This window comes from Cnephaeus nilssonii (assembly GCF_951640355.1).
Source record: "Cnephaeus nilssonii genome assembly, chromosome: 2".
In the NCBI taxonomy this organism is placed as follows: domain Eukaryota; kingdom Metazoa; phylum Chordata; class Mammalia; order Chiroptera; family Vespertilionidae; genus Cnephaeus; species Cnephaeus nilssonii.
Genome location: NC_137073.1, coordinates 12,562,908 through 12,587,438, shown reverse-complemented (window position 1 = coordinate 12,587,438; position 24,531 = coordinate 12,562,908). Strand labels below are relative to the sequence as shown.

General features: G+C 51.1%; 5 protein-coding genes across 6 annotated transcripts; all 5 read right to left on the bottom strand.

Moving 5' to 3' along the window:
• Positions 1 to 8,012: 8,012 nt before the first annotated feature.
• HBQ1 (hemoglobin subunit theta 1) lies at positions 8,013 to 8,920 on the bottom strand (the record flags this gene model as incomplete). Its single annotated transcript, XM_079780276.1, has 3 exons — positions 8,597 to 8,920; positions 8,253 to 8,457; positions 8,013 to 8,141 (listed from the first exon to the last, which is right to left on the bottom strand). Exons 1-3 carry the CDS (start codon positions 8,689 to 8,691, stop codon positions 8,013 to 8,015), a joined length of 429 nt encoding a protein of 142 aa, XP_079636402.1. The 5' UTR covers positions 8,692 to 8,920.
• Positions 8,921 to 10,838: 1,918 nt separating this feature from the next.
• On the bottom strand, positions 10,839 to 11,760 carry LOC307105197 (hemoglobin subunit alpha). The gene is made up of 3 exons (XM_079780769.1): positions 11,609 to 11,760; positions 11,190 to 11,394; positions 10,839 to 11,067 (listed from the first exon to the last, which is right to left on the bottom strand). The coding sequence occupies exons 1-3, from the start codon at positions 11,701 to 11,703 to the stop codon at positions 10,939 to 10,941; spliced, it is 429 nt and encodes a 142-aa protein (XP_079636895.1). The 5' UTR covers positions 11,704 to 11,760; the 3' UTR covers positions 10,839 to 10,938.
• Positions 11,761 to 15,307: 3,547 nt separating this feature from the next.
• On the bottom strand, positions 15,308 to 16,246 carry LOC307105201 (hemoglobin subunit alpha). The gene is made up of 3 exons (XM_079780789.1): positions 16,095 to 16,246; positions 15,659 to 15,863; positions 15,308 to 15,536 (listed from the first exon to the last, which is right to left on the bottom strand). Exons 1-3 carry the CDS (start codon positions 16,187 to 16,189, stop codon positions 15,408 to 15,410), a joined length of 429 nt encoding a protein of 142 aa, XP_079636915.1. The 5' UTR covers positions 16,190 to 16,246; the 3' UTR covers positions 15,308 to 15,407.
• A 2,052-nt stretch (positions 16,247 to 18,298) lies between these two features.
• On the bottom strand, positions 18,299 to 19,021 carry HBM (hemoglobin subunit mu). Of its 2 annotated transcripts, none has more exons than XM_079800125.1 (3): positions 18,921 to 19,021; positions 18,556 to 18,760; positions 18,299 to 18,449 (listed from the first exon to the last, which is right to left on the bottom strand). In XM_079800125.1, exons 1-3 carry the CDS (start codon positions 19,010 to 19,012, stop codon positions 18,321 to 18,323), a joined length of 426 nt encoding a protein of 141 aa, XP_079656251.1. In that variant the 5' UTR covers positions 19,013 to 19,021; the 3' UTR covers positions 18,299 to 18,320. The 2 variants fall into 2 exon arrangements, with proteins under 2 accessions (XP_079656251.1, XP_079656252.1); XM_079800126.1 differs by having other exon boundaries at positions 18,314 to 18,428.
• Positions 19,022 to 19,808: 787 nt separating this feature from the next.
• Positions 19,809 to 23,243, bottom strand: LOC307110231 (hemoglobin subunit zeta-like; the record flags this gene model as incomplete). Its single annotated transcript, XM_079789213.1, has 3 exons — positions 19,809 to 19,937; positions 20,067 to 20,271; positions 23,233 to 23,243. The coding sequence occupies 3 exons, from the start codon at positions 23,241 to 23,243 to the stop codon at positions 19,809 to 19,811; spliced, it is 345 nt and encodes a 114-aa protein (XP_079645339.1).
• Positions 23,244 to 24,531: the final 1,288 nt, after the last annotated feature.

The window sequence follows — 24,531 nt, the reverse complement described above, 5'->3', positions numbered from 1 at the left end:
GCGATGCCCACAGAGCAGTAGAGATGGAGACAACAATACTTACTTTTGCAAATGATCGAATAAGTAGAAGCTACCAACCATGGAGAACAGAGGAGGGGATGCAGGCACCAGCCTCTTGCTAATGAAACTGTAAGGAAGGCGGAGAGAAACCAAGATGGCAGCATAGGTAAATACCTGAACTTGCTGCCTCGCACAACCACTTCAAAACTACAACTAAAAGACAAAACGGACATCATCCAGAACCACAGGAAGGCTGGCTAAGTGGAAATTCTACAACTAGAAGGGAAGAGAAAAGCACACTGAGACTCAGAGGAGCTGCTGAAGTAAAGGCAGAGGTACGGAGGTGCGAAGGCTGGCAACTGAGGACGCGGCTGGCTTTTTCAATCCGCAGGGAGACACAAGCTCCCGACTGCTCTAAACTCCAGTTCTGGGTGAGACTCTGGGGACCCAGACTCATACGGGGAGAAACTGGACTGTCTGGCAGCAGGCGGAACTCGAGGGCGGCTTTCTCTCAGAGGTGCTTGCAGTGATTACCAAGGGACACTGAGACCCGGGGGCCTCTTAGGGCAGGGCTGACAGGAAGCCATTGCTGTTTGCTCTGCCCTGAGACTCCGCCCCATCCCAGCTGTGCGCAGAGGCTTTTGCATATGAATGGCCTGGTCCTTTGAAATCTAAACTTACCTAACAAACTGCAGCTGAGTTAGAGAGACCCAGAACATCCAAAAGAAGGCCCAAGGCCCCACAGCAGCTTGCATTGCTTCACAGCTGGGCCTCCTCTGGGCACCTCCAAAACCCAAACAAAGAAGAGGAATCTGCAGATCTCTCCATAGCTCCTGCTGGGTGGCCTCAGGCAGAGGCTAAATTAGCACCTCCTTGGAGCTAATGTATCCAAGAGCCAGTGTACCCAGGGATCAGAGTAAGACCATCCAGATTGCAACTCCTCAGATCCATAAGGGACACACTCAGGGGGCAGACTCAGTGAGCACCAAAGCCCCACTGAAGCAAGTCTTGCCTCATAAGGGTGTCTCCAGCACAGAAGTTCTCCCATCATAGACACAGCTGACCCTCACAGCCAATTGGCCTGGAGGTCAATTCCTCCCAGTGATACCAACAACAATCAAGGCTTAACTACAACAAGACTGTGCACACAGCCCACAAAGGGGTGCACCAAGAGTGTCCACCTCAGGTAACTGGGGAGGCTGAGCCACTGGCCCTATAGGACACCTAGCACACAAAGCCACTCTTATCTACACAGGGAAAGCAGCCAAAATGTGGAGACAAAGAAACAGGTCACAAATGAAAGAAATGGAGGAAAGCAAACTACTGGATATGGAGTTCAAAACCACGGTTATAAGGTTTTTCAAGAATTTTCTTGCCGAAACCGGTTTGGCTCAGTGGATGGAGCGTCGGCCTGCGGACTGAAGGGTCCCAGTTTCGATTCTGGTGAGGGGCATGTACCTTGGTTGCGGGCACATCCCCAGTGGGGAGTGTGCAGGAGGCAGCTGATCGATGTTTCTCTCTCATCGATGTTTCTAACTCTCCCTCTTCCTCTCTGTAAAAAGTCAATAATATATATATATATATATATATATATATATATATATATATATATATATATATATGGAATTTTCTAGAAAAGGCCAATAAATTTAGTGAGTCCCTCAAGGATATGAAAAAGGACCAACTAGAAATTAAGCATACACTGACTGAAATAAAGAATAATATACAGCCCTGGGGGATATACAGCCCTGGCTGGCTTGGCTCAGTGGATAGAGTGTCAGCCTGCAGACTGGGGGGTCCCGGGTTCGATTCCGGCCAAGGGCACATGCCTGGGTTGTGGGCTCAACCCCCAGTGGGGGGTGTGCAGGAGGCAGCCAATCAATGGTTCTCTTTAATCATTGATGTGTCTGTCTCTCTCTCCTTTTCCCTTCCTCTCTGAAATCAATAAAGAAATATATATATATTTAAAAAGAATAATATACAGAGATCCAACAGCAGACTGGAGGATCGCAAGAATCAAGTCAAAGATTTGAAATACAAGAAGCAAAAAACACCCAACTGGAAAAGCAAAAAGAAAAAAGAATCCAAAAATATGAAGATAGTGTAAGGAACCTCTGGGACAACTTCAAGCGTACCAACATCCAAATTATGGGGGTGCCAGAAGAAGAGAAAGAGCAAGATACTGAAAACCTATTTGAAGAAATCATGACCAAAAACTTCCCCCACCTGGTGGAAGAAATAGACTTACAAGTCCAGGAAGCACAGAGAACCCCAAACAAAAGGAATCCAAAGAGGACCACACCAAGACACATCATAATTAAAATGCCAAGAGCAAAAGACAAAGAGAGAATATTAAAAGCAGCAAGAGAAAAACAGTTACCTACCTACAAGGGAGCATCCATACGATTGTCAGCTGATTTCTCAACAGAAACTATGCAGGCCAGACGGGAGTGGCAAGAAATATTCAAAGTGATGAATAGCAAGAACCTACAACCAAGATTACTCTACCCAGCAAAGCTATCATTCAGAATTGAAGGTCAGATAAAGAGCTTCACAGATAAGAAAAAGCTAAAGGAGTTCATCACCGCCAAACCAGTATTATATGAAATGCTGAAAGGTATTCTTTAAGAAGAGGAAGAAGAAGAAAAAGGTAAAGATAAAAATTATGAACAACAAACACATATCTATCAACAAGTGAATCTAAAAATCAAGTGAATAAAAAATCTGATGAACAGAATAATCTGGTGAATATAATAGAATCAGGGGCATAGAAAGGGAGTGGACTGACAATCCTCGGGGGGAAAGGGGTGTGGGGGTGCGGGAAGAGACTGGACAAAAATCATACACCTATGGATGAGGATAGCAGAGGGGGGCGGTAAGGGCATGGGGTGGGGTGGGAACCGGGTGGAGGGGAGCTATGGGGGGAAAAAAGAGGAACAACTGTAATAATCTGAACAATAAAGATTTAATATAAAAGAAAGAAAAAGAAAGAAAGAAAGAAAGAAAGAAAGAAAGAAAGAAAGAAAGAAAGAAAGAAAGAAAGAAAGAAAAACTGTAAGGAAGGCAATTTTGGTAATATCTAAAAGCTATAACATTGGACATACCATTACCCCAGAAATTCCACTTCTATAAAAATGCCCCAAGGAAAAATTATGTTTGTATGTTTGTGTGTAATATTTTAGCTACAAATATTCAGGGAAAGGTTTCTGCAAATTATTTGTATAAATGAAAAACATACATACAAATGAAAAATTACTCATACTCCCAACCACTTTCCTTTTCTGGGATTATATAAAGTTTGTTGACAATTTCCTTCTCTGTCCTTTTAGTCCCATGCTTGTGGAAAACTTTGCCAACATTTAGTGTGTATTGTTTTCAAGTTTTCTTGTGATTATATCAATATAAAAATTGATTTATACTCTATACATTGACTTGCAGCATGCTGTTATATAAATGTCTTGGCATTGTTCATGTCTCTGCCCAAAGGCTGACCTCATTTATAAGTATTTTTCTCTTGGATTGCGAGCAGTACAGCTGAGAGTGGGCAGGAGTCCTGAGTAGGGGCGATGGGGGATTGAGAAAATGAAAGAGACAGACACAGAGACAGTAGGGAAAGCTGGGACCCAGTGGGACAGCTGGCCCTCTGATGAAGAGACAGTGGCCCAGAGCCGGTGCAACGCGTTTATTTTATACAGTATGATTCCAGAAAGTTTTACTAGAGTTTAAGACAAAGGAAAGTATGTGAAATCATGGTTAAAGATCAAGCTCTAATTCTTCATTCTTGTAGCTTCTTTGTAATTGTCACTCATGGCTGAGCCCAGATAATTGCGTTCGTTCCTTGCGCCTGGCTGAACTTAGATAATGAAACCCATCCCCTGGCACCTGAGCTAAGGGTCAGGCTGACAACATACCTGCCTCTGGCACGGTATGTTTCCAGGACGTGGCTCTGCCAATGCCCCTGGACTTAGCTGACAATAATAAAAGAAATGCTCATGTGCCTTCCCAGGTGCTCTCTACACTCATTCTCTGACATGGCTATGTGATTCTACCATAATTTTTTTAACTTCTCTCCTATTATTTCTCTATTCTAATAAACAGTTCTGCAAAAAAAATCACTGTACATAACATCTTCATATATGTGTGCCACTATTTTCTGTAGGATAAATTCCCAGAAGCAGGATTGCAGGCTTATAGAATTAGTACTTTTTGGATTTAAAGGATAAGACCAGTGGTGTGCTAGCGCCTGCTTAGATGATCTCATGTTGAATTTTCAGGAATTCAGAGAGCTGATTGTTAAACACAACTACTATTAAAAATTAAATTATGTTAATTTGTAAATAAATAGATCATGTTAAAAACAAAGCTAATAGCCCAACTGGCATGGCTCAGTGGTTGAGCGTCAACCTATGAACCAGAAGGTCACGGTTCAATTCCCAGTCAGGGCACATGCCTGGGTTGCAGGCTCAATCCCCAGTAGGGGGTGTGCAGGAGGCAGCCAACAATGATTTTTCTCTCATCATTGATGTTTCTCTCTCTCTCTTCCTCTCTGAAATCAATAAAAATATATTCAAAAAAAACAAAAAAGCAGCCGAAACCGGTTTGGCTCAGTGGATAGAGCGTCGGCCTGCGGACTCAAGGGTCCCAGGTTCGATTCCGGTCAAGGGCATGTGCCTTGGTTGCGGGCACATCCCCAGTAGGGGGTGTGCAAGAGGCAGCTGATCGATGTTTCTCTCTCATCGATGTTTCTGACTTTCTATCCCTCTCCCTTCCTCTCTGAAAAAAATCAATAAAATATATTTAAAAAACAAAAAACAAAAAAACAAAACAAAAAAAGAAGCAGATCAACCAAAGGACTTGTATGCATATAAGCCCAACCAATGAACACAGACAACAGGGGGGTGAGGGCATGAGTGGAGGAGGGGGTTAATGGGGGATGAGGACACATATGTAATACCTTAATCAATAAAGAAATTAAAGATTGAAAAAAATCCTAAAAAATCCCCCAAAACAAACAAAAAACACACACTAAAAGCTCATAAATACTGAAAATTCATTACTTTCTAATTATGCTACTACATTTTACTGTTACCTATGTTCACATCTCTTTTATCTGGACAATAGAAATACAACATAATAGCAGCTGTTATGCATCTCTTTCTAATTTCCTGTTCAGTGATAGCATATTGATAGTTTGAAATCAACCATGATAGCAATATTTACACCATGGAAATTGGCAAATGCTACGAATCAGCCCTCCTCTCCTTTTTCCAAAGTACCACTTACTAAACATTTGCTGGCCTACAACTGTATACAACTGAATTAAAGTTATATATTATTTAAAAGTTATATGCTGTGCTCGCTTCGGCAGCACATATACTAAAATTGGAACGATACAGAGAAGATTAGCATGGCCCCTGCGCAAGGATGACATGCAAATTCGTGAAGCGTTCCATATTTTGCACCCAGCTCTGGTGGGCTGCCGGATTTGGGCTTTGGAGACCTGGTCTGGACCTGCGCCCAGGCCTTCCGGGACTTCCACCTAATCTTTAAAAAAATAAATAAATAAAATAAAAGTTATATGCTAAGTTATTCTCCTAGCAGAAGTGTATTTGGGTCTTGCTTTTTAAATATTTTTTCATTACAGGTATCCTTGTTATTGAGCATTTTCATTTCCATTGCTTTGTGTATCATTGCAAATGTCTTGGCCGTTGGTATACTGCGAGTTGCCTGTTATTGGCTTATTTTTCTGTTGGGTTGACTGACTTTAAAAAGAAAAAGGTGGAGGAGAGGAGGGTGAGGAAAAAAATTTGGAGGTCTAGTGGTAATAAACTTTTTTTCTTTTACTTGCAAAGATATTTATTGCAGGGTTGTTCATAGGGGGAAAGTATTAGAAACAAAATGTTACATCCCATAAAAGTGGAATGGTTTGAAAAAGATGACATAGCCACACCATGGAATATTATGTGACCATTAAAAGACAATGAATTATGATTCCGGTCAAAGGCACACACCTTGGTTGCAGGTTCCCTGGCCGTGGTTGGGGTGCGTGCAGGAGGCAACCAATCGATGTGTCTCTATCACATCAATATTTCTCTCTGTCTCTCCCTCTCCCTTCCACTCTCTCTAAAAATCAATGGAAAAATATCCTCAGGTGAGGATTAACAACAACAACAACAAGACAATGAATTTGAGCTATTCCAGGTGACTTAGAAGAGTTTCCTTGAGGCAGAAAAGTATTTGTAATATAATCCCACTAGAGGCCCGGTGCATGAAATTCATGCATGGGTAGGGCCCCTAGGCCTGGCCAGCAATCAGGGCCGATTGGGGCCTTCCTTCCTTGGCTACTGGCTGCTGGCCAGGGCCTTCCTTTGTTCTGCGCCATCCCCTGGTGGTCAGCACACATCATAGCAAGTGGTCGAACTCCTGGTCAGTCGAACTCTCAAGGGGACAATTTGAATATTAGCCTTTTATTATATAGGATTTTCAATGTTCCATGTATTGTGTGTGTATATGTAAAATGGCTGGGGGGGGCGGGCAGCTGGCATGGCTCAGTGGTTGAGCGTCAATCTGTGAACCAGGAGGTCACGGTTCAATTCCTGGTCAGGGCACATGCCTGAGTTGTGGCCTTGATCCCTACTAGGGACGTGCAGGAGGCAGCCGATCAACGATTTTCTCTCATTATTGATGTGGTAATAACCTTTTTTTCTGCTGTTTGTAGCAAATATTTTTCTTCCAGTTTCTCTTTTAACTTTGCTTATATTTTTCTCTCTCCATATCGAATATTTTTCTCTTTATATAGTCCAATGTGCCCAGTTTTTCCATTGTCACTTTGAGGATATTATTTCTTTAAAAAAAATCTCTAAATGTCCCTGGAACTATATATTAAATATTACCTTGTTACATTTCTGGATGGGGCTGTTCTGCCATTGTGTGTTTATATCTGTTTGTGTGTGGTTTGTCAAATGTGTGTGTGTCACAAGTAAGCTCTTGTATCTGACTCCCATGTCCTCCATTTGTTCACACATAGTTTTCCCAGTGTCAAATGGGAATTGAAGGAATAATAGATGTGCTCGACCCACTAGGATACATAAGAATGTACAGTAAGTGGAGTAGTTACTGCATTTTCTTAAGTTTCTACAGTGACCATGGTTGGTTTAATGAGGAAAAAATTTTTAAAGAAAGCAGTTCTGATCTCTGTCTCCTTAGAAGTGTGGATGTAGGCAGGACTCTGGTCCAGCTTCCCCTAAGTTACTGGGTGCTGGGGCAGGACGACCTCCTTCCACCAGGTCCAGAGTCTGGCAAATGGGGGCTTCACCCCAAGCCTCCTAGATCCCCAAAGTCCACAAAAACCCGTTTAGAGCCGTGGTATACTGTTGTGCAAGTTGGGTTCTGTGTAAGTCCTATCCGCACCAGCAGAGGGCGCCATTCCCTAATTTTCTCTGGGGCTGTGCCCCGCCACCAGGTACCCCGCCCTCAATTCTAGGTGAGTGAGGGACGAGGTCCCGCGTACCTAGGTTTGTGTGGAGTGCCCAGAAGCGAGTAGCTCTGGGAAGGGGCCAGGCCTGGTCAGCTAGGGCAAGCCCATGACCCCCGACATACTCCCGAGGGGCGGAAGCCTTTGGCCTGCTTTAAAGTGGCTGCAGCCAAGGGCATGGTGGGTGGAGGTTTACAATATGGCATTTGGGACCCGATGTACGAAACGTCTCAGGCTGCCGAGGGTGAGATGACCTGAATCTCCCCCTCAGCCACCCAGGGCGTCCAGCAAACGCGGTCCAGGGGCGCCCTGATCTGAACACGGCTGGATGTGCAGCTCAGGCCTCTTCAGATCCCCACCTTTCTTTCCTTCGGTGGGAGGGCAGCACCTTCCCAAACCCCATCAGGACCCTGGCGCGCACCCCCAGGGAACACATGAGCGCACGCAGGGTGAGGCTTTCTTTCAGGGACTTTACTCAAAACACTGAACAGTCGCAAGAAGAGAAGGCTGGGGGGTCCCGCTATCACCCACCCCTAGTTTAGCGATAGCTGGAGGCCAGCGCCAAAACCACGTGGCTCAGAAACTTGACTAGTGAGGCATGCAGGGCGGGGCTGAAGTCTCCGGGGTAGTGCCGGGCGAGGGTCACGAGCAGGCAGTGGCCCAGTAGCTGCGGAGGGATGGAGTCGTCCCCACCGTGGTCCATCTGTCCCCCACATCCTTCCTTGTGAACTCCTCCCCCTCCTGGCGAGAGGGCCCAGCCCCCACCACACTTGCTCACCTTGAAGTTGGCCGGGTTCACTTGCAGCTTGTGCGCGTGCAGGTCGCTCAGAGCCGACAGGGCACGGGGCAGGTCGTCCAGGTGGTCCACGGCCAGGGTCAGCGCGTCAGCCACCTTCTGGCCGTGGGCTTTGACCTGGGCGGAGCCGGGGCTCAGGTCCAGGTGGGCGAAGTATGTCTTGGTGGAGGGGAAGGCCAGGAAGGTCCTTTGGGAGGAATGGCTAGTGAGGTGCGCCCCTGGAGTCGGGGCTTGGGGAGGAGGGCATCGGGAGGGCAGGGATCCATCCCCTGGGCGAGCAGGAAGGCAGGTGAGCCCGGGGGGCGCTAGGTAGGGCCTGTCCGCACCTCTCCAGGGCCTCCGTGGTGTAGACGCCCACGTTGTTATTCAGTTTTCTCCATAGAGCGCGCACCGCAGCCTGGTCCGCCGCCGCCAGCGCCATCGTGTAGCCGCGGGCCCCCAGAGCCGGCTAAGGCGATGGCTGCGCCTGCGCCAAACGGCCAGCAGGTCCCCGTGGCCTCTAGGGGGCGCCACGCTGCAGAGTCTGGTCCAGAGGGATCCGGTAGCGTCCAATCTCCATCTGCTCTGACCTGGGACCTTTCCAATCGCTCTGGACCCGGAGGCCCCCGTGTTTGTAGTGTTTATTGTATGGAAACTAATACTTAATACATATTACTATCAGGTAACACAACTTTTTAGCATAGAGTTTAGCATTGCATGTCAGCTTATTGTACCTTCCAAGTCTATTAGGACACCTCCCTTAGTCTGTTTTATCATTTATTGTATAGAGAGAATATAACTTCTCCTTCCCAAGGTTGTTGTGTGAATTAAATGGGTAAGAAATGGTAAATGCTTCATTTATAGCAGGCATCCCTTTCGGGACAGTGAACATTTATTGAGTGTCTAGGGTGTGTGGTAATAATAGCTAATGCCTATGTGGCACCACTCCTTTCGTAGTTGTGGTGGTGGAGGTGGTAAAATTCATGTAACATAAAATTTGTCATCTTAGTCATTTTAAAGTAGACAATTTGGTGTCCTTAATTACATTCACACTGTTGTACAAACATTACCATTATCCCATTCCAGAACTTTTTCATCATCCCAAATAGAAACTCTGTATCCATTCGCAGTCATTCCGTAACCTTCCTGCTCTAGCCCCTGCCAACTACCAACCTGTGCTCTGGCCCTGTGGGTTTGCCTGTTCTGGATATTTCATATCAATAGAGTCATGCAGTGTATGGGCTTTGGTGTCTGGCTCCTTTCACCTAGCACACTTTCAAGGTTTACCCACCTTGTATTATGTATCTAGACGCCTTTGCTTTTTATCGCTGAACAACATTTTATCGTATCGCATTTTGTTGGTCTATTGGTTGATGAATGTTTGGGTTGTTCCTTCATTTTTTCCTAATAATAAAATAAGGAACACCGCCTCTTACTGCGAGCTCAGACTGTGTTGCCAGCTGTGCTAAACACATCACAAACTGAGGCAGGGGACCCGCTGTCTTATTTTTCAAGGACCACTCTTTTTCATTTCCCCCCCCCCCCAAGGACCACGCTTGAACCCAGGGAAGAAAGGGCACTGCTTTCGGTTGGAAGCTTGGGACTGGACAGCAGCCAGGACCAGACCCACAAGCCCTCACTCTGAGGCTGCAGCATTAGAGACCTGCTCGGTGGGGAGGAGGCACATCAGAGTGCAGGCTCCTTGGCCCTAGTTCTCCTCTCCCCTGCAGCACTGGGGGAACCGGAGGGGCCAGCCTGCAGTGGGTGCCCAGCTGGGCCCCAACACCCGGCCTCCAGGCCTGTGGTGGCTCCAGGACATCAGTGAATATAGAGTGAGCATCCTGGAGGTGGACCCAGGAGAAAAGGGTGCCTGCAGGAAATTGCCTGGCATCTGCAATTGCACTGCTCAAATCCAGATTCATCTAGATGTGCATGTATTTGGGAGGCACGTGATGGAGAGAGGAGCGCTCAGTTAGTCCCTGAAAGAGTGTGACGGAGGTGTCTTCCCCACTGTCTAACTCTGGGAGGAGCCGTGGGAGAGCTTAGAGCAGTGATGGCGAACCTATGACGCGTGTCAGCACTGACACGTGTAGCCATTTCTGATGACATGCGGCCGCTGAGGCGGCCGCATGCCGAGGATGAAATATTTGCTGCTCCTGAGGATGAAACATTTGTGAAATAATGTTTTTTCCTGAAAGTGACACACTACCCGAGTTATGCTCAGTTTTTTTGCCAAGTTTGACACACCAAGCTCAAAAGGTTGCCCATCACTGGCTTAGAGGTCCGGGGCTGGAGACCCACCCATTCTGAATGTAAACGCTGCAGAATGTAAACATGGAAAGCGAATTGAGTAAACTCCCGTTGAATAGCGAAAGCTCCAGAATGAAAGGCAGCAAACACTCCAGGGTGAGAGTGGAGGGTTGCTCAGTGGATCCCAGGAAGTGACAGCAGGACTGGTTCCATTCCCGCCTCTGCCCTTTTCTCCCCTTCCCTCTCTGGGCCTGCTGCGGAGAGGCCCGCGGTCCGCAGCAAGGAGAACCACCCTCACCCCTGGCGCGTCCGGGCACAGAGAACAAAGGCCACACAGGCTGCAGCCCACTCAGACTTTATTCAAAGATCAGGATGTGCGGGCGGAGGAGCGCCACGGGGCGCCGCCCCCGGGCAGGGATGGCCTGGCCGCGGCTCCAGCTTAACGGTACTTGGAGACCAGCACGGTGCTCACGGAGGCCAGGAACTTGTCCAGGGAGGCGTGGACGGCAGGGGTGAACTCGGCGGGGTTGTGGCATGCCAGGGTCACCAGCAGGCAGTGGCTGAGCAGCTGTGGGGAGAGGCGGAATAAGGGGGCGCTAGGGCGAGGCCGCCCCGCGCCGCGCCGCGCCACCTTCTGGAACCCACGGGAGCGCTCGGCCCAGCTCTCTGCGGCCCGGCGCCCGAGCTCACCTTGAAGTTGACGGGGTCCACACGCAGCTTGTAGGCGTGCAGGTCGCTCAGGGCGGACAGGGCGCCAGGCAGGTCGTCCATGTGGGCCACGGCGTTACCCAGGGCTTCGCCAACCTTCTTGCCGTGGCCTTTGACCTGGGCAGAGCCGTGGGACAGGTCGAAGTGGGGGAAGTAGGTCTTGGTGGTGGGGAAGCTCAGGAACATCCTGCGAGGAGAGGAGGGTGAGAGGCGGGCGGAGGCGGGGGTGGGGTGGGGGGTGCAGGGCAGGGTCATGGGCCTGGGATTCGGGTGAAGGGATGCGGGCGCTGAGAGCCTGGGATGCGGGCGCTGAGAGCCTGGGATGCGGGCGCTGCTGGCAGGCCGGCGGGCGGGGGCGGGCGCCGGGGGTCGGAGTGGAAGCAGGCAAAGGCGGTCCTCACCTCTCCAGGGCCTCTGCGCCATAGTCGGCAGCATTGCCGCCCACCTTGTCCCAGGCGGCCTTGACGTTGCTCTTGTCAGCGGGAGACAGCACCATGGTTGCTTCTTTCTGAGTCTGTGCGAGGACCAGAAGGGTGGCGGGCGGGGAGTGCGAGGAACTTTTATGCCCGGGGCGCAAGGGGCACGCCCGCCGCGGCCGCGCTCATTGGCTGGATGGGAGCCGGGGATGCGCTGCTTGGCCAGCACGGCAGGGGGCGCCCTGCACCGAATCTACGAGGCGCCCAGTGTCCTGGGACAGGATATTTCTCCCTGGCAGGATGCGTTTATTCTGAACCACTGCATCCAGCTCCCCCGGAAGTAGCATCATCGCTCCCTAGCTGGTGGGGGACGGTTTGCAGAGGTGGGTCGATGCTGGCTCTTCCATTACGTGAGCTCATGACACCCTTTGGGGTCTCTGAGCTTCCTTAGCCCCAGGTTGCTCTCACCTGAGGACCCGCCCTGGACCTAGGCTTGGTACACGCTGGGCGTGTTTAACGTGGGCAGAATCGGTGATGAATGGGCTATTGAGTGCGGACGGAAGAAAGGCCTGCCTAGTCCAGGACAGAAAGACAGACACGTGCACAAAGAGGTCGTTGCTCACATGTTGTCAAGAATTCCTGCCTGGAATCCTTCCTGCTTCCCTTCAGTCTTGATTCTTCCAGCCCCCATCCCCCCCCCCCCCCCCCCGACAAATAATCATTGTCATTGACCACCAACCGGGGAGAAACAAATACTGAGGAGCATGGTTCCCACGCCTGGGGCGGGAGGCCCTGGCTGCAGCTTCTTCTCCCAGGGCGGTGGTCCTGGTGGCCTCCCCTGTTCAGGATCCCTGTGAAGGACTGTCTCTCTCCATGCCTGACCCAATGGTTCTGGTTCACCATGACAGCACCCCCACCTGTCCCCCAAATTGTGCCTGACACAAGACTTACTAGGTAAATAGTGGTTGAATTGATCAAGTTGCTGCTTAACAAGAGCTGAGCTTTCAGCCTAGCTAGGGACATGGACAGTCATCAGATCATCACACAAGGACATACAGTCTCAAACCTTATTAAGCCCTAAGGAAGTATGAAGGGAGTGGGTGAGACATTCAAGGGTATTTGGGTTAGTCTGAGGGTCATGGTGGGCTTCCTTGAGGAAGTGAGACTAGAGGATGAGTAAGTATTAGGTCGTGTAGGGTGGAAGGGGAGTCCCCCCCCCCCCCCCGCCCGCCATGGCTTGTATGGGGAGTGAGGGCCTCTGTGGCTTTAGAATGGAGGTGGGTAGGAAGAAGCTGGCCAGACTCTGCAGGATGGGGAAGGGAGGGACTTCTGGAGAAGCAATGAGAAAGGGCAGAAATTCAGGCTGGTGCAGTCCCCTTACTGGTGACAAATGATGGTCCCTTGGTCTAGTTGGTGGGAGGGAGTTCCTGATGAGGTTAAACATGAGAATTGGGTGAAGAGAAAGGGAGTGAGAAAACACTAATATGCCCTTTCTTGGGAGCTTGGAGGAAGACTTAGCTTTGGGGGGTGGGTTGGATGGGTTTCCTTCAGTCCAAGGACCTTCACTGCCCCCATCCCTCCCCTAGGACCTTCACTCAAGACTTGCCCTGTGTGTCCAGGAGGACTTGATGGTTAAACTGACTTGGAGAGAGAAGAAAGCAGTTTAGGCAAGCCTCAGCAATGCTCCCTTGGGCTCTGCCTCTGAGCCTGCTCTTATCATTTTGTTCCTCCTGGACCCTTTCCCCACTTCATTCCATTTTCCCTTCCTACTACTCTTCACTCTTTTCCTGATTCTGTCCACAGCCTCAGGCCCAATCCTGGCTCTGAAGAACAAAAGGGATAAGACCCTGGGGGCTAAGAAGCACCAAACTCCATTCTTCAGCCGGCCTGGGACAAACCCCTCCTTCTGCATCTTGCTCCAATCCTCCTGCCCTCCCTGAGCCCTTTTAAGGCAAGACTTAGAGGACATATCTCAGTCTATAGCTTACACTTCTCATATGGGGAGAGCTCCCACATATAAATAAGGAAAAAATGGTTTAAAAGAACAATTGACAAAGGAAATTAACAAAAATATAGAAATAACCAATACTTGGCTGAAAATGACACAATTGAATAAACTAGCCAGAAGAGATGTAGAGAAGACAAGGTTGAGAGAGAAGAGCAGGTTGCAGACAAATATCTATGTTAGGATGATATTTTTGACAAAAAAAAGTGTAGTTGTAAATGTAGCTGTGTTCCCTCAGCACAGGATAGGAGCCAGTGGGCTTAGTCCCAAACTCTTCACTTGGGCTTCTGCAGCAGGGGGGGAGGGGGGGCAGCAGGGCAGAGGGACACTCTCTCATTTGAATAACACAAAAAGGGTATGTGCGTGTGTGTGAAAACATAAGTGGATTTTAACTTATTTCTTAATTGTTTTTTCCTTTTAAATAAAAGTGAGTTGGGCCCTAGCTGGTTTGGCTCAGTGGATAAAACCTCAGCCTGTGAAAACAAAAACAAAAACAAAAACAAAACAAAACAAAAAAAACCTCAGCCTGTGGACTGAAGGATCCCAGGTTCAATTCTGGTCTAGGGCACATGCTTGGGTTGCAGGCTCGATCCCCACTGGGGGGCGTGCAGGAGGTAGCCGATCAATGATTGTCATCATTGATGTTTCTCTCTCTCCCTCTCCCTTCCTCTCTGAAATCAATAAAAATATATTTAAAAAAATAAAACTTAGTTGGACTGTGAGGCCAAGGAAATGTGTATGGTGGAGGGGGGAAGCAAACTCCTCAGCTATTCAGAGTTCTGTGTCCCCCCAAAAAGTGGTGCGCAAGGGGTTTGTCACTTTCCCCAAACTTTCATCCAGCATTGTGTGCTGCCCTAGAGATTGGGGCTGGGCTGGGGCACTGGGCTGAGATGGTGTCCCTCGGGTGGCTGCAGAGGCAGGTGGGTGTGGAGTCAGGACTTCAGCACTTGGGACTACCTAACCACAGTATTGCTCACAGTTCCACAGATCAGCTGGGAGACCCCAGGAGCCTCCAGCTACAGAATGGAGACCGTGGCGGGGTGGTGTGGGGAGGCGATGAGCTGGGGGACACAGGGCTGGGAACACTGAGCTATTAATGTGCCTCGTGAAGTGCAGAACAAGGGAGCGAGGACTCTGCTGAAGGGCTCCCCCGAGTGCGTGCGCCTTGAGTGCGGCAGGCAACTCCTGCCCTGTCTGCTTCCCAGGCCACCTGCCACCTGACTGCAGAGGGTTTGTGTGACCCAGGAGGGGTGCTTGGGACTTTGATCCCCATTCCAGCCCACCTCCCCTCTGGTGGGAAGGAGGTGCGAGTCCCATAGAAGTTGTCTAGCACCTGCCTTTGCTCCAGGAGAGGCGTATTTGGGGAGTTTGGTGGTTTTGCTTTGCTTTATTTTGATCTCCATAGTCTGTTTTACCGTGATCAGAGAGAGACACTTCAAAGTGGGCTGCAGTTCTTACACTCCCCACCTCTGCCCCACAGGGGACCCTTGGAAGTCTGGCACCTCCTAGGACCAAAGCGTGGCTCAGCGCGTTCCTGGAAGTGCCAACCTTAATCCCTTCCCTCTTCCTCCCTCCCCTTCCCTCTCTGGGCCTGCTGCGGAGAGGCCCTCGGTCCGAAGCAAGGAGAACCACCCTCACCCCTGGCGCGTCCGGGCACAGAGAACAAAGGCCACACAGGCTGCAGCCCACTCAGACTTTATTCAAAGATCGGGATGTGCGGGCGGAGGAGCGCCACGGGGCGCCGCCCCAGGGCAGGGATGGCCTGGCCGCGGCTCCAGCTTAACGGTACTTGGAGACCAGCACGGTGCTCACGGAGGCCAGGAACTTGTCCAGGGAGGCGTGGACGGCAGGGGTGAACTCGGCGGGGTTGTGGCATGCCAGGGTCACCAGCAGGCAGTGGCTGAGCAGCTGTGGGGAGAGGCGGAATAAGGGGGCGCTAGGGCGAGGCCGCCCCGCGCCGCGCCGCGCCACCTTCTGGAACCCACGGGAGCGCTCGGCCCAGCTCTCTGCGGCCCGGCGCCCGAGCTCACCTTGAAGTTGACGGGGTCCACACGCAGCTTGTAGGCGTGCAGGTCGCTCAGGGCGGACAGGGCGCCAGGCAGGTCGTCCATGTGGGCCACGGCGTTACCCAGGGCTTCGCCAACCTTCTTGCCGTGGCCTTTGACCTGGGCAGAGCCGTGGGACAGGTCGAAGTGGGGGAAGTAGGTCTTGGTGGTGGGGAAGCTCAGGAACATCCTGCGAGGAGAGGAGGGTGAGAGGCGGGCGGAGGCGGGGGTGGCGTGGGGTGGGGTGGGGGGGTGCAGGGCAGGGTCATGGGCCTGGAATTCGGGTGAAGGCACTGGCTGGCCTCTGGGGCAGGTCCGCGCTCTGGACCCTGAGAGCCTGGGATGCGGGCGCTGCTGGCGGGCCGGTGGGCCGGGGCGGGCGCCGGGGGTCGGGCTGGAAGCTGGCAAAGGAGGTCCTCACCTCTCCAGGGCCTCTGCGCCATAGTCGGCAGCATTGCCGCCCACCTTGTCCCAGGCGGCCTTGACGTTGCTCTTGTCAGCGGGAGACAGCACCATGGTTGCTTCTTTCTGAGTCTGTGCGAGGACCAGAAGGGTGGCGGGCGGGGAGTGCGAGGAACTTTTATGCCCGGGGCGCAAGGGGCACGCCCGCCGCGGCCGCGCTCATTGGCTGACGGATTCCAGGAGGCGGGGCCGAGGGCACAGTCTGGACGGAGGGAGCGGGCGGGGCGTCCAGGCCACCCTCACCCGCGGGGTCCCCAGCCGGCCGAGTTCCGGTTCTTCCGGGCACCCTCCACTGCCGCTCCAGAGGTCCGGCTCCCGCACAGGTTCCGGAGCCGCCCGACCCCCGTGCACCCGCGTGGGGCCGGGGCGGCTAAGCTTCCAGGTGTCTGTCTGCCTCTGCGGAAGGGGAGCCGTTTTTCTGGAGTGAAACATGCTGCCTTCGCACCAGGTTTTGCCCAGTACCCACAGCTTGGGGTGGGGAACCTATTTTCTGCCAAGGGCCATGTGGACACTTATAACATCATTGGCGGGCCACACAAAATTATCAACTTAAAAATTGGTCTGGCCCCCCCTCAAAAAAAAAATTAGTCTGGCCCTAGCCGGTTTGGTTCAGTGGATAGAGCCTCGGCCTGCGGACTGAAGGGTCCCAAGTTTGTTTCCAGTCAAGGGCACATGCCTGAGTTGCAAGCTGGATCCCCAGTGGGGGATGTGCAGGAGGCAGCGGATCAATGATTCTCTCTCATCACTGATGTTTCTATCTCTCTCTCCCTCTCCCTTCCTCTCTGAAATCAATAAAAATATATATTAAAAATTAGTCTGATATATTTGGTCAAACATTTAATGAACTCGCCCTTAATGCCTTGGCAGGACCAGACCAAATGATTTCGAGGGCCTTATATGGCCCATGGGCTGGAGATTCCCCAACCCAACAATAAAGGATAATATAGGGTGAATCCTCCACACCCTCCTACTCCCAGTGGTGGGCAGGCCTCCCGGTCAGCAAAGGGAACTCGGCTGAGCCATTGTCAGGGTCCAGTATCCCTCTCAGACTTGGCACCCACCTGTCTGCCGGCTCCGCTCCCACCCCCATCCCCTCCCCACCCTCCGTACAGATCTGGCCAGTCCTCATTCAGAGGCTGCAGGGCACCAGAGTCCGCTCCCGGGTCCCTGTCCGCAAAGGTTGTGGGTGGGGCGCAATCTCTACTCCCAGCAGCAGGAGTAGAGATTGGGGTGAGGGGTCGGGAGGAGGCCGTGTCCAGAAAACCCATAGAGACTGAGACGCTGGGGCTGGGATTGGGGGGTGGGGGTTGGGCTGTCATGTTCCTGCCAGACACCGACCCTGTATTATGTTCTCAAATATTATTGCAAAACATAATATTTCTTTTATTTATTTTTATTGCAAAGTCAAGTAAGGTTGTGTCCCCGCGCCCCCTCCCCCCCAGGTGCGTCAGGCTCCGATCACAGCTGGTTGGTGTGACCTGGTTGGAGACCTGCTCTGTCTGCCGGTTGGGGCCATTAGGAGTTTCAGAGCAAGGGGCTAGCTTGGCCCAGGGCGAGGGCTGCTGCTGATTGAGCGTTGGGGGGGGGGGGGGGGGGGGAAGAGGGGAGGGATGTGGAAGGAAACCGTCAAGGAGCCCTGGGCCCGGAATTCTGTTTGACCTCAGGCCAGGAACTTGGCCCCTGCGCCTGGTGCCTACGTCTTTCTGCAAAGGAGGCTGAGATTCATGCTGGCAGCTCCCAGGGCGAAGTGGGGGTGCAGGGAGAATAAATGAATGAGTGAATGCGATGTGCTTTGCGAACGGTATGATACGGCTCCGGTGGCAGATGCGCGCTGAAACCTTAGAGGCTCCCCCCCATTCCAGCACCCACGCTGCCCCCTCCACCGCCCCCCCTCACCACCACCACCACCACCACCCGCCCCCGCCACAGGAGGGCAACTGTTTTGTTCACGCCTTGGGATATCCTGTTCAGACCCGGGATTGTCAGCCCGGAACCGTCCTCCTTCCAAGTCTGGAGAGCTCCCAGGGTCGCTCCCGGGCGTTCCCTTGTCTGCAAAGCTTCGGGTAGTTAGTTCCCCGCGGGAGGAGCCTCTGGCCCAGCCCCAAACGTCGGCCCAGAGACCCAAAGACGACACTTGCACAGGGTCTCGCCTTTTGAGTGTTTATTGACATGTGGGACGCGGGACTCAGCGGTACTGCTCGGTCATCACTATGGCCACGCCCGTCAGGAACTTATCCCACGCCGCCTGCATCTCCACCGTGAACTCGTCCTGCAGGTGGGCGGCCAGCACCACCTGGAAACACTGGATCAGCAGCTGCGGGAGAAGGGGCGGGTGAAAGGGTGCCCGCCCGCTCCGGGTCCTTCCGGAACCCCCCCGTCCTCAGCTTCACGCGAACCCCCTGCGGCCCGGGCTGCCTCACCGGGAAGTTGGCGGGGTCCACGCGTAGCACGTGCGCGTGCAGGTCGGCGAGCGGGCTCAGCGCCGCGCGCAGGTTGTCCAGGTGCTGCACCGCCACGCCCACCGCCTGGAGCATTCGCTGCCCGTGGCTCAGCAGCTGCACCTCGTCAGGGAAGGCGCCCAGGTGCTTGAAGTAGAGCTTGGTGCTGGGGTACACGGTGAAGAGCCTGCGGGAGCAGGTCAGTGGGGACAGCGGGCAGCGAGGGGTCCTGCAGCTCCTGCACCGCCCAGACCCCTAGAGACCCCCGTCTCTCCTACGCGCCCCCCCTGAGGCCTGACACCCCTGTCTCCACCTCCCTGCGCCCTGGAGACTCACCCCCTACCCACCTGAGTAGCAGCTCCGCCCCGAACGGCGCTTCGTGTCCTGCGATCAGGTCCCAGACCTGCTCGATGTGGGCGCGCTCCAGAGCGCTGAGCATGGTGCGGGCGTGGCGTGCTCTGGGGCGCCGGCCGCCGCCCGGGCTCCTTATAGCAGCACCCGCCCTCCTCCGCCGCGGGGCGCCCCGCCCGCTGTGATGGGCCCCAGCGCCGCGGGAGCGCGGGGACCCTCGGCCTGCGCCCGGAGTCTTCGGCAGCCCAGACCCTCAGGCCGCGGCCGGAGGTCCCAGGGTTACCGGCACGGACGGCGCTGGGCGTGGTGCCTACACTGCAGACTGCAGCGCGGTCTGCAGTGACTTCCCTGCGGGCAAAGTTCCTGCTTCGGGCGCCAGAAGGGAGTCCGTGGACGGATCCGGAGAAAGAGCGGGGGGCAGGGAACCCCCTTTTCCCCGAGGGCCGGGAAGGGAGCCGCGTCAGGGGTGCCGGCAGGCAGCGCGGGCGGTATGACAGGTTGTGAAGAAAAGTCCCCAGAGTCCTCCCGCACAACCATCACGCCGCGGGAGGCTTCGTCTCCGGGCGATTTGTAAAGCCCGCACGAGGCGCCGACGCGCCCAGAGAAACCAGCGGGGGCGTGCCTGCGGTGCGGGGCTCTCTCCCGCCTGCTCCCCTGCGGTCCGTAGGCGCAAGGACCGCCCCAAAGCGCCCCGAGAGTGGCCTCCAGCCCCGGAGTGACGCTCCCCTCGCTTTGTTTCCTCCTTCCCCCCCCCCCCCCTCCCGGTACTGAGCACGCGGGACCCAGCTCATTCCATCCTCATGCGTTTACTGGGGAGTAAGGGGACGAACCGTGGGAGGGCTCAGAGGTCAAACAGAGGTCGCAGCCTGTCCTCGGGGCTGCACTCAGCGGTATTTCTCGGTCAGGACGCTGGACACAACGGACAGGAACTGGTCCCAGGCGGCGTGGGCGTCGGCCGTGAAGTCCGCGGGGAAGTGCGAGGCCACCGTGGCCAGCAGACAGTGGGACAGGAGCTAGGGGCGGGAGGGGGGCTGGGGTTCTTCGGGTGGGGGAACGGAGCCCGTTTCTTGGAGACCCTTCCCTCCTCGAACTCCGACCCAGCCTCTGTCCCGACGCGGCTGGGACCCCACCCCTGCGCTCACCTTGAAGTTGACAGGGTCCACGCGCAGAATGAAGGCGTGCAGCTCGCTCAGCTTGGACAGGGCGCTGGCGATGTTGTCAATGTTCTTGACCGCGTCGCCCACTGCGGCCACCACCTTGGAGCCGTGGGAGCGCAGGTGCGCAGAGCCAGGGTGCGGGTCGAAGTGTGGGGAGTAGGTCTTGGTCTGGGGGTAGCTGGCGAAGAGCCTGCGGATGGGGGGCGGGACGTGAGCTCAGGAAGAGGGGCTGCCCCTCTCCCCCCCTCCCCTCTGCTCTGAGCTGGAAGAATCCAAGTTTAACCCTGCCACAGGCCTGGCAAGCCCGCAGGTCCCACTTCTCCCCCAGCCTGAAGTCTCCCACCCAAGCTCCACCCTCCTTAGCTAGAAGCCCCACGCGCCCCTCCCACTACCCCACCTGGCCTGTTCCAGACCACAGCAGCTCCTGCCTGGTCTCCTGGCTTCCAACTGGGTCTGCACTGCCAGCCCTTCCCCCACTGCCTTGGCATCCCGCCCCTTTCACCTCCTGTCACCCGAGGGGCCTCCTTCCAGACTTGACCAGGCTTCCCACTTCACCTTCTGCCGGAAACAATGCTCTCTCCAGCGGCATCCCAGGAAGGCTCTTCAGAGAAGCCTCTTTTGACCACGGTTTGCTCAGGGTCACAGACTTCAGGCCTCAGAAGAAACTTCGCGCTCCTCCAGGTGCCTGTCCTGCGCAGGCCCCAGGGAGCCAGGGGCAGATGTCTGTGCAGGTCTCCTCCCCAGCTCACTGACCTTCCCCAGAGAACCTCTGAGCTCACTGGCCCTCCGCACTGTCCCCTGTCTTCACTGACCTTTAAAACATTCGTTTACAATGATATGAGACGTTTTTTAAATTAAAGACGTTTTAAGTCATATGCTTTTGCATGGGTTTTATATTTGCAACTCTTAGATAGCATAGTCTCAAAATTATGAAATCAAAGTTGGCTCCATTGGGATATTGGTAATATGCGTGGGAATTGAGCAAATAAGTAAGTGTTTTGAGAGCAATGGGAGCCAGGCTTCTCACTACCGCAGAGGGGAGGCGTGAACACGGAAAGGGAGAAGACAGGATAAGCCATGTGATATTGGACTGTAATTAGAGATGCTGGTATGAGGTCATGGCCTCTAATATACTTAGCATATACAGAATAGATACATGTGTGTATATTTATTCATGTGTATGTGTGTATAAAAATATATCTCTTAGTTCTGTCCACAAAGACGAGCAGGAATAACATTCCGATAGCAATGAACACACCCCACTCCCAGCTCTTGCTTTGCAAACATCCTTCTCCACTAGGAGGAAACAGAACTATGTGGAGAAATGGCTAATTTCATGCTGGTGCAGCGAAAGTACATGAGGAGCCTAGAGCTTCTTATAGAAGAAATTAAGAGTGTACTCAAGGATGATGGGGATATGTCAAAGGACACAGAGTAGCCAGTTTGAAGGGACTCCCACTGTCCAAACCTGGGACAGTTTTAAAATCAAAATAAAGAATGATTGGTAATAGATTATAACCCACTGAATAAAATGGGAACCGAGTTAATATGGTATAAATTAAAAATGGAGAAGGAAAAGCTTTTCCTTTCAGTAGAACGCCTACTAATAAGTATAGAACAGATGATGGAGAATTGCACCGGGCAACCATCACAGTAACAATTGATGTAGGCAAGAACCATTCATGGATGCTAAGACAGTGGGTGAAATTATATAAAGAACAGATGGTATCTGAAGGAACCCAAAACACTAATTGGAAAGAATATATGCACCCCTATTGCAGTGTTACTTACAACAGCCAAGATTTGGAAGCAGCCCAAGTGCCCATCAGTAGATGGTGGATAAAAAGCTGTGGTACACTTTACACAATGGAATATCACTCAGCCATACAAAGAAGGAAATCTTACCCTTTGGGCAGTATAGATGGACCTGGAGAGCATTATGCTGAGTGAAATAATCCAGTCAGAGAAAGTTACGTACCATATGATTTCACTCATATGTGGAATCTAATGAACAAAATAAAACCACACACAAAATAGAAACAGATTCATAGAGAACAGACTGACAGCTGTCAGAGGGCTGGGTGAAAAAGGTGAAGGAATTAAGAAAAACAAAAAACACACAACCCAAACTCATAGGCACAGACAACAACAGTAAGGTGATTACCAGAGGAAAAAGGGGGTGAAGGGAGGTAGAGGAGGGTCTAAGGATAAATGGTGATGAAAGGATACTGGACTTCTCCTTTATTAGACATGTGGTGAACACAAAATACAATATGCAGATGATGTTTTATAGAATTGTACTCCTGAAACCTATATAATTTTATTAATCAACGTCACCCCAATAAATTCAATAAAAAGAATAGGATGTATACACAGTCTCAAAGCTTCACCCATAAAAATGTATTATTCATTAATGAAAAAGCATAAAATACTTATTAATTAACTTTGCAGTGGAGAAACCTGGCAGACACCATTTTAACTGGTCAAAGTGAATATGACCAGTAAAGAGACAAGTCAATAGCCTGTGCCCTATGAGAGGCATCGACATGGACAGTGCCACTTCTGTGATGTTCCTGCCAAAATGCATCACCTAAATCTTCATGAGGACACATCAGAAAAACTCAGAGGAACATTCTACAAACTAAGTGGCATGTACTCTCGTTCAAGGAAAGACTGAAGAGCCAGACTGAATGGCAAGTGTGATCCTGGGTGGGTAAAGGATGTGACTGGGAAGGACAACATGTGCATGGGATCTGTGCCTTAATGGGTTTGGATCAGTGGTAATCTCCTGATTTTGGTGGTTGTTTTCAGGCTATACAGGCAAGTGATCTTGTTGGTTTTAGGAAATTCACAAGATATTTAAGGGTATTAAAGAGAAACCATGTCTGCATCCTACACTCAAATGGCTCAGAAAGAAAGACAAAGTGAAGGCAAATGTTAAAATCAGGAATCTCAATGAAGAGTATTTGGGAATGTTTTGTCTTATTTTATTTTACAAATGTATTGAGAAATAATTCACATACCATACAATTCACCCACTTAAAGCATATAATCCAATGGTTTTAATATATTCATATGTCCAACCATCAATACAATCAATTTTAGAATATTTTCATCGCCCCTCAAAAAACCTATAATAACTAGCAGTCACCATTTCTCCATCTTTACCTTATTCTTGCCGGGTTTTTTTTTGATATTTTGAAAATATTTCAAATAAAAGTTTATGAAATTACAATATCTGTGTTATTATGACCAATAAACTACTGAGGGAATGCTAGGATTTATTTATTTATTTATTTTTTGCTATTCATTTGGTCACAGCCAAGGTACTGTGTTCAGAAGTCATTTGTAATAATTCTTTCCTTCTGATGATTATATTACTGTATTCTTTTAAAAATATTTTATTGATTTTTTTTACAGAGAGGAAGGGAGAGGGATAGAGAGTTAGAAACATCGATGAGAGAGAAACATCGATCAGCTGCCTCCTGCACACGCCCCACTGGGGATGTGCCCACAACCAGGGTACATGCCCTTGACCAGAATCGAACCTGGCTGACGCTCTATCCACTGAACCAAACCCGTTAGGGCTATATTACTGTATTCTTACAGAGGTTCTTTTAAGTTGGTTTTCAATTTTGGTGTTCTCATTTTTTGCTCCTTTTAATTATATTTTTGATGATGTAAAATATTTACATGATTCAAAGATTAAAACTGTAGGACTTTCCCCCTCCCAATCCTTCCTCTTCATTCCCACAGGTTCAATCATTTGTAATCTTTTCTATTTTATCCTTCCATAGATTATTTTTTAAAATACATTTTTATTGATTTCAGAGAGGAAGGGAGAGGGAGAGAGAGATAGAAACATCAATGATGAGAGAGAATTGATCGGCTGCCTCCTGCATGCCCCACACTGAGGATCCAGCCCAAAACCCAGGCATGTGCCCTGACTGGGAATTGAACTGTGACCTCCTGGTTCATAGGTCAACCTGCAACCTCTGAGCCACACTGGCCAGGCATCTTTTCCTTTTTTATTCCTGTGAACTGTGATCAGACTGTATATCATGTCTGTATCCCCCATTAGATTGTCAGCTCCATGGGGCAGGGAGTTTTGCTGATTTTAGCTGCTGTATTCATAGCCTAGAACAATGATTTTCAACCTTTTTCACCTCATGGCACACGTAAACTAATAACTAAAATTCCGCAGCACACCAAAAAATATAGTTTTTGCTGATCTGACAAAAAGAAGGTATAATTTTGATTCATTCACACTGGATGGCTATTGTGTTGGCTGTTGTCATTTTTAAATTTGACAATTTAAGGGAAAAGAGGTCAGTGCCCCTGACTAAATAGGTATTGCATGTGTTAAAAACGGTTGCGGCACATGGGTTGAAAATTGCTGGTCTACAAAAATGCTTGGGTGTCTTAGATGCCAATAAATGTTTGTTTATGG

What these genes read in the sequence shown, in the direction of transcription:
- HBM (XM_079800125.1), bottom strand. Translation starts at nt 19,012, where the DNA reads ATGCTCAGCGCTCTGGAGCGCGCCCACATCGAGCAGGTCTGGGACCTG. An exon ending in GGGGCGGAGCTGCTACTCAG is followed by an intron (nt 18,761 to 18,920) that starts GTGGGTAGGGGG and finishes CTGCTCCCGCAG; the next exon opens with GCTCTTCACCGTGTACCCCA. An exon ending in TGGACCCCGCCAACTTCCCG is followed by an intron (nt 18,450 to 18,555) that starts GTGAGGCAGCCC and finishes CTTCTCCCGCAG; the next exon opens with CTGCTGATCCAGTGTTTCCA.
- LOC307105197 (XM_079780769.1), bottom strand. Translation starts at nt 11,703, where the DNA reads ATGGTGCTGTCTCCCGCTGACAAGAGCAACGTCAAGGCCGCCTGGGAC. An exon ending in GGCGCAGAGGCCCTGGAGAG is followed by an intron (nt 11,395 to 11,608) that starts GTGAGGACCGCC and finishes CTCTCCTCGCAG; the next exon opens with GATGTTCCTGAGCTTCCCCA. An exon ending in TGGACCCCGTCAACTTCAAG is followed by an intron (nt 11,068 to 11,189) that starts GTGAGCTCGGGC and finishes CTCTCCCCACAG; the next exon opens with CTGCTCAGCCACTGCCTGCT.
- LOC307105201 (XM_079780789.1), bottom strand. Translation starts at nt 16,189, where the DNA reads ATGGTGCTGTCTCCCGCTGACAAGAGCAACGTCAAGGCCGCCTGGGAC. An exon ending in GGCGCAGAGGCCCTGGAGAG is followed by an intron (nt 15,864 to 16,094) that starts GTGAGGACCTCC and finishes CTCTCCTCGCAG; the next exon opens with GATGTTCCTGAGCTTCCCCA. An exon ending in TGGACCCCGTCAACTTCAAG is followed by an intron (nt 15,537 to 15,658) that starts GTGAGCTCGGGC and finishes CTCTCCCCACAG; the next exon opens with CTGCTCAGCCACTGCCTGCT.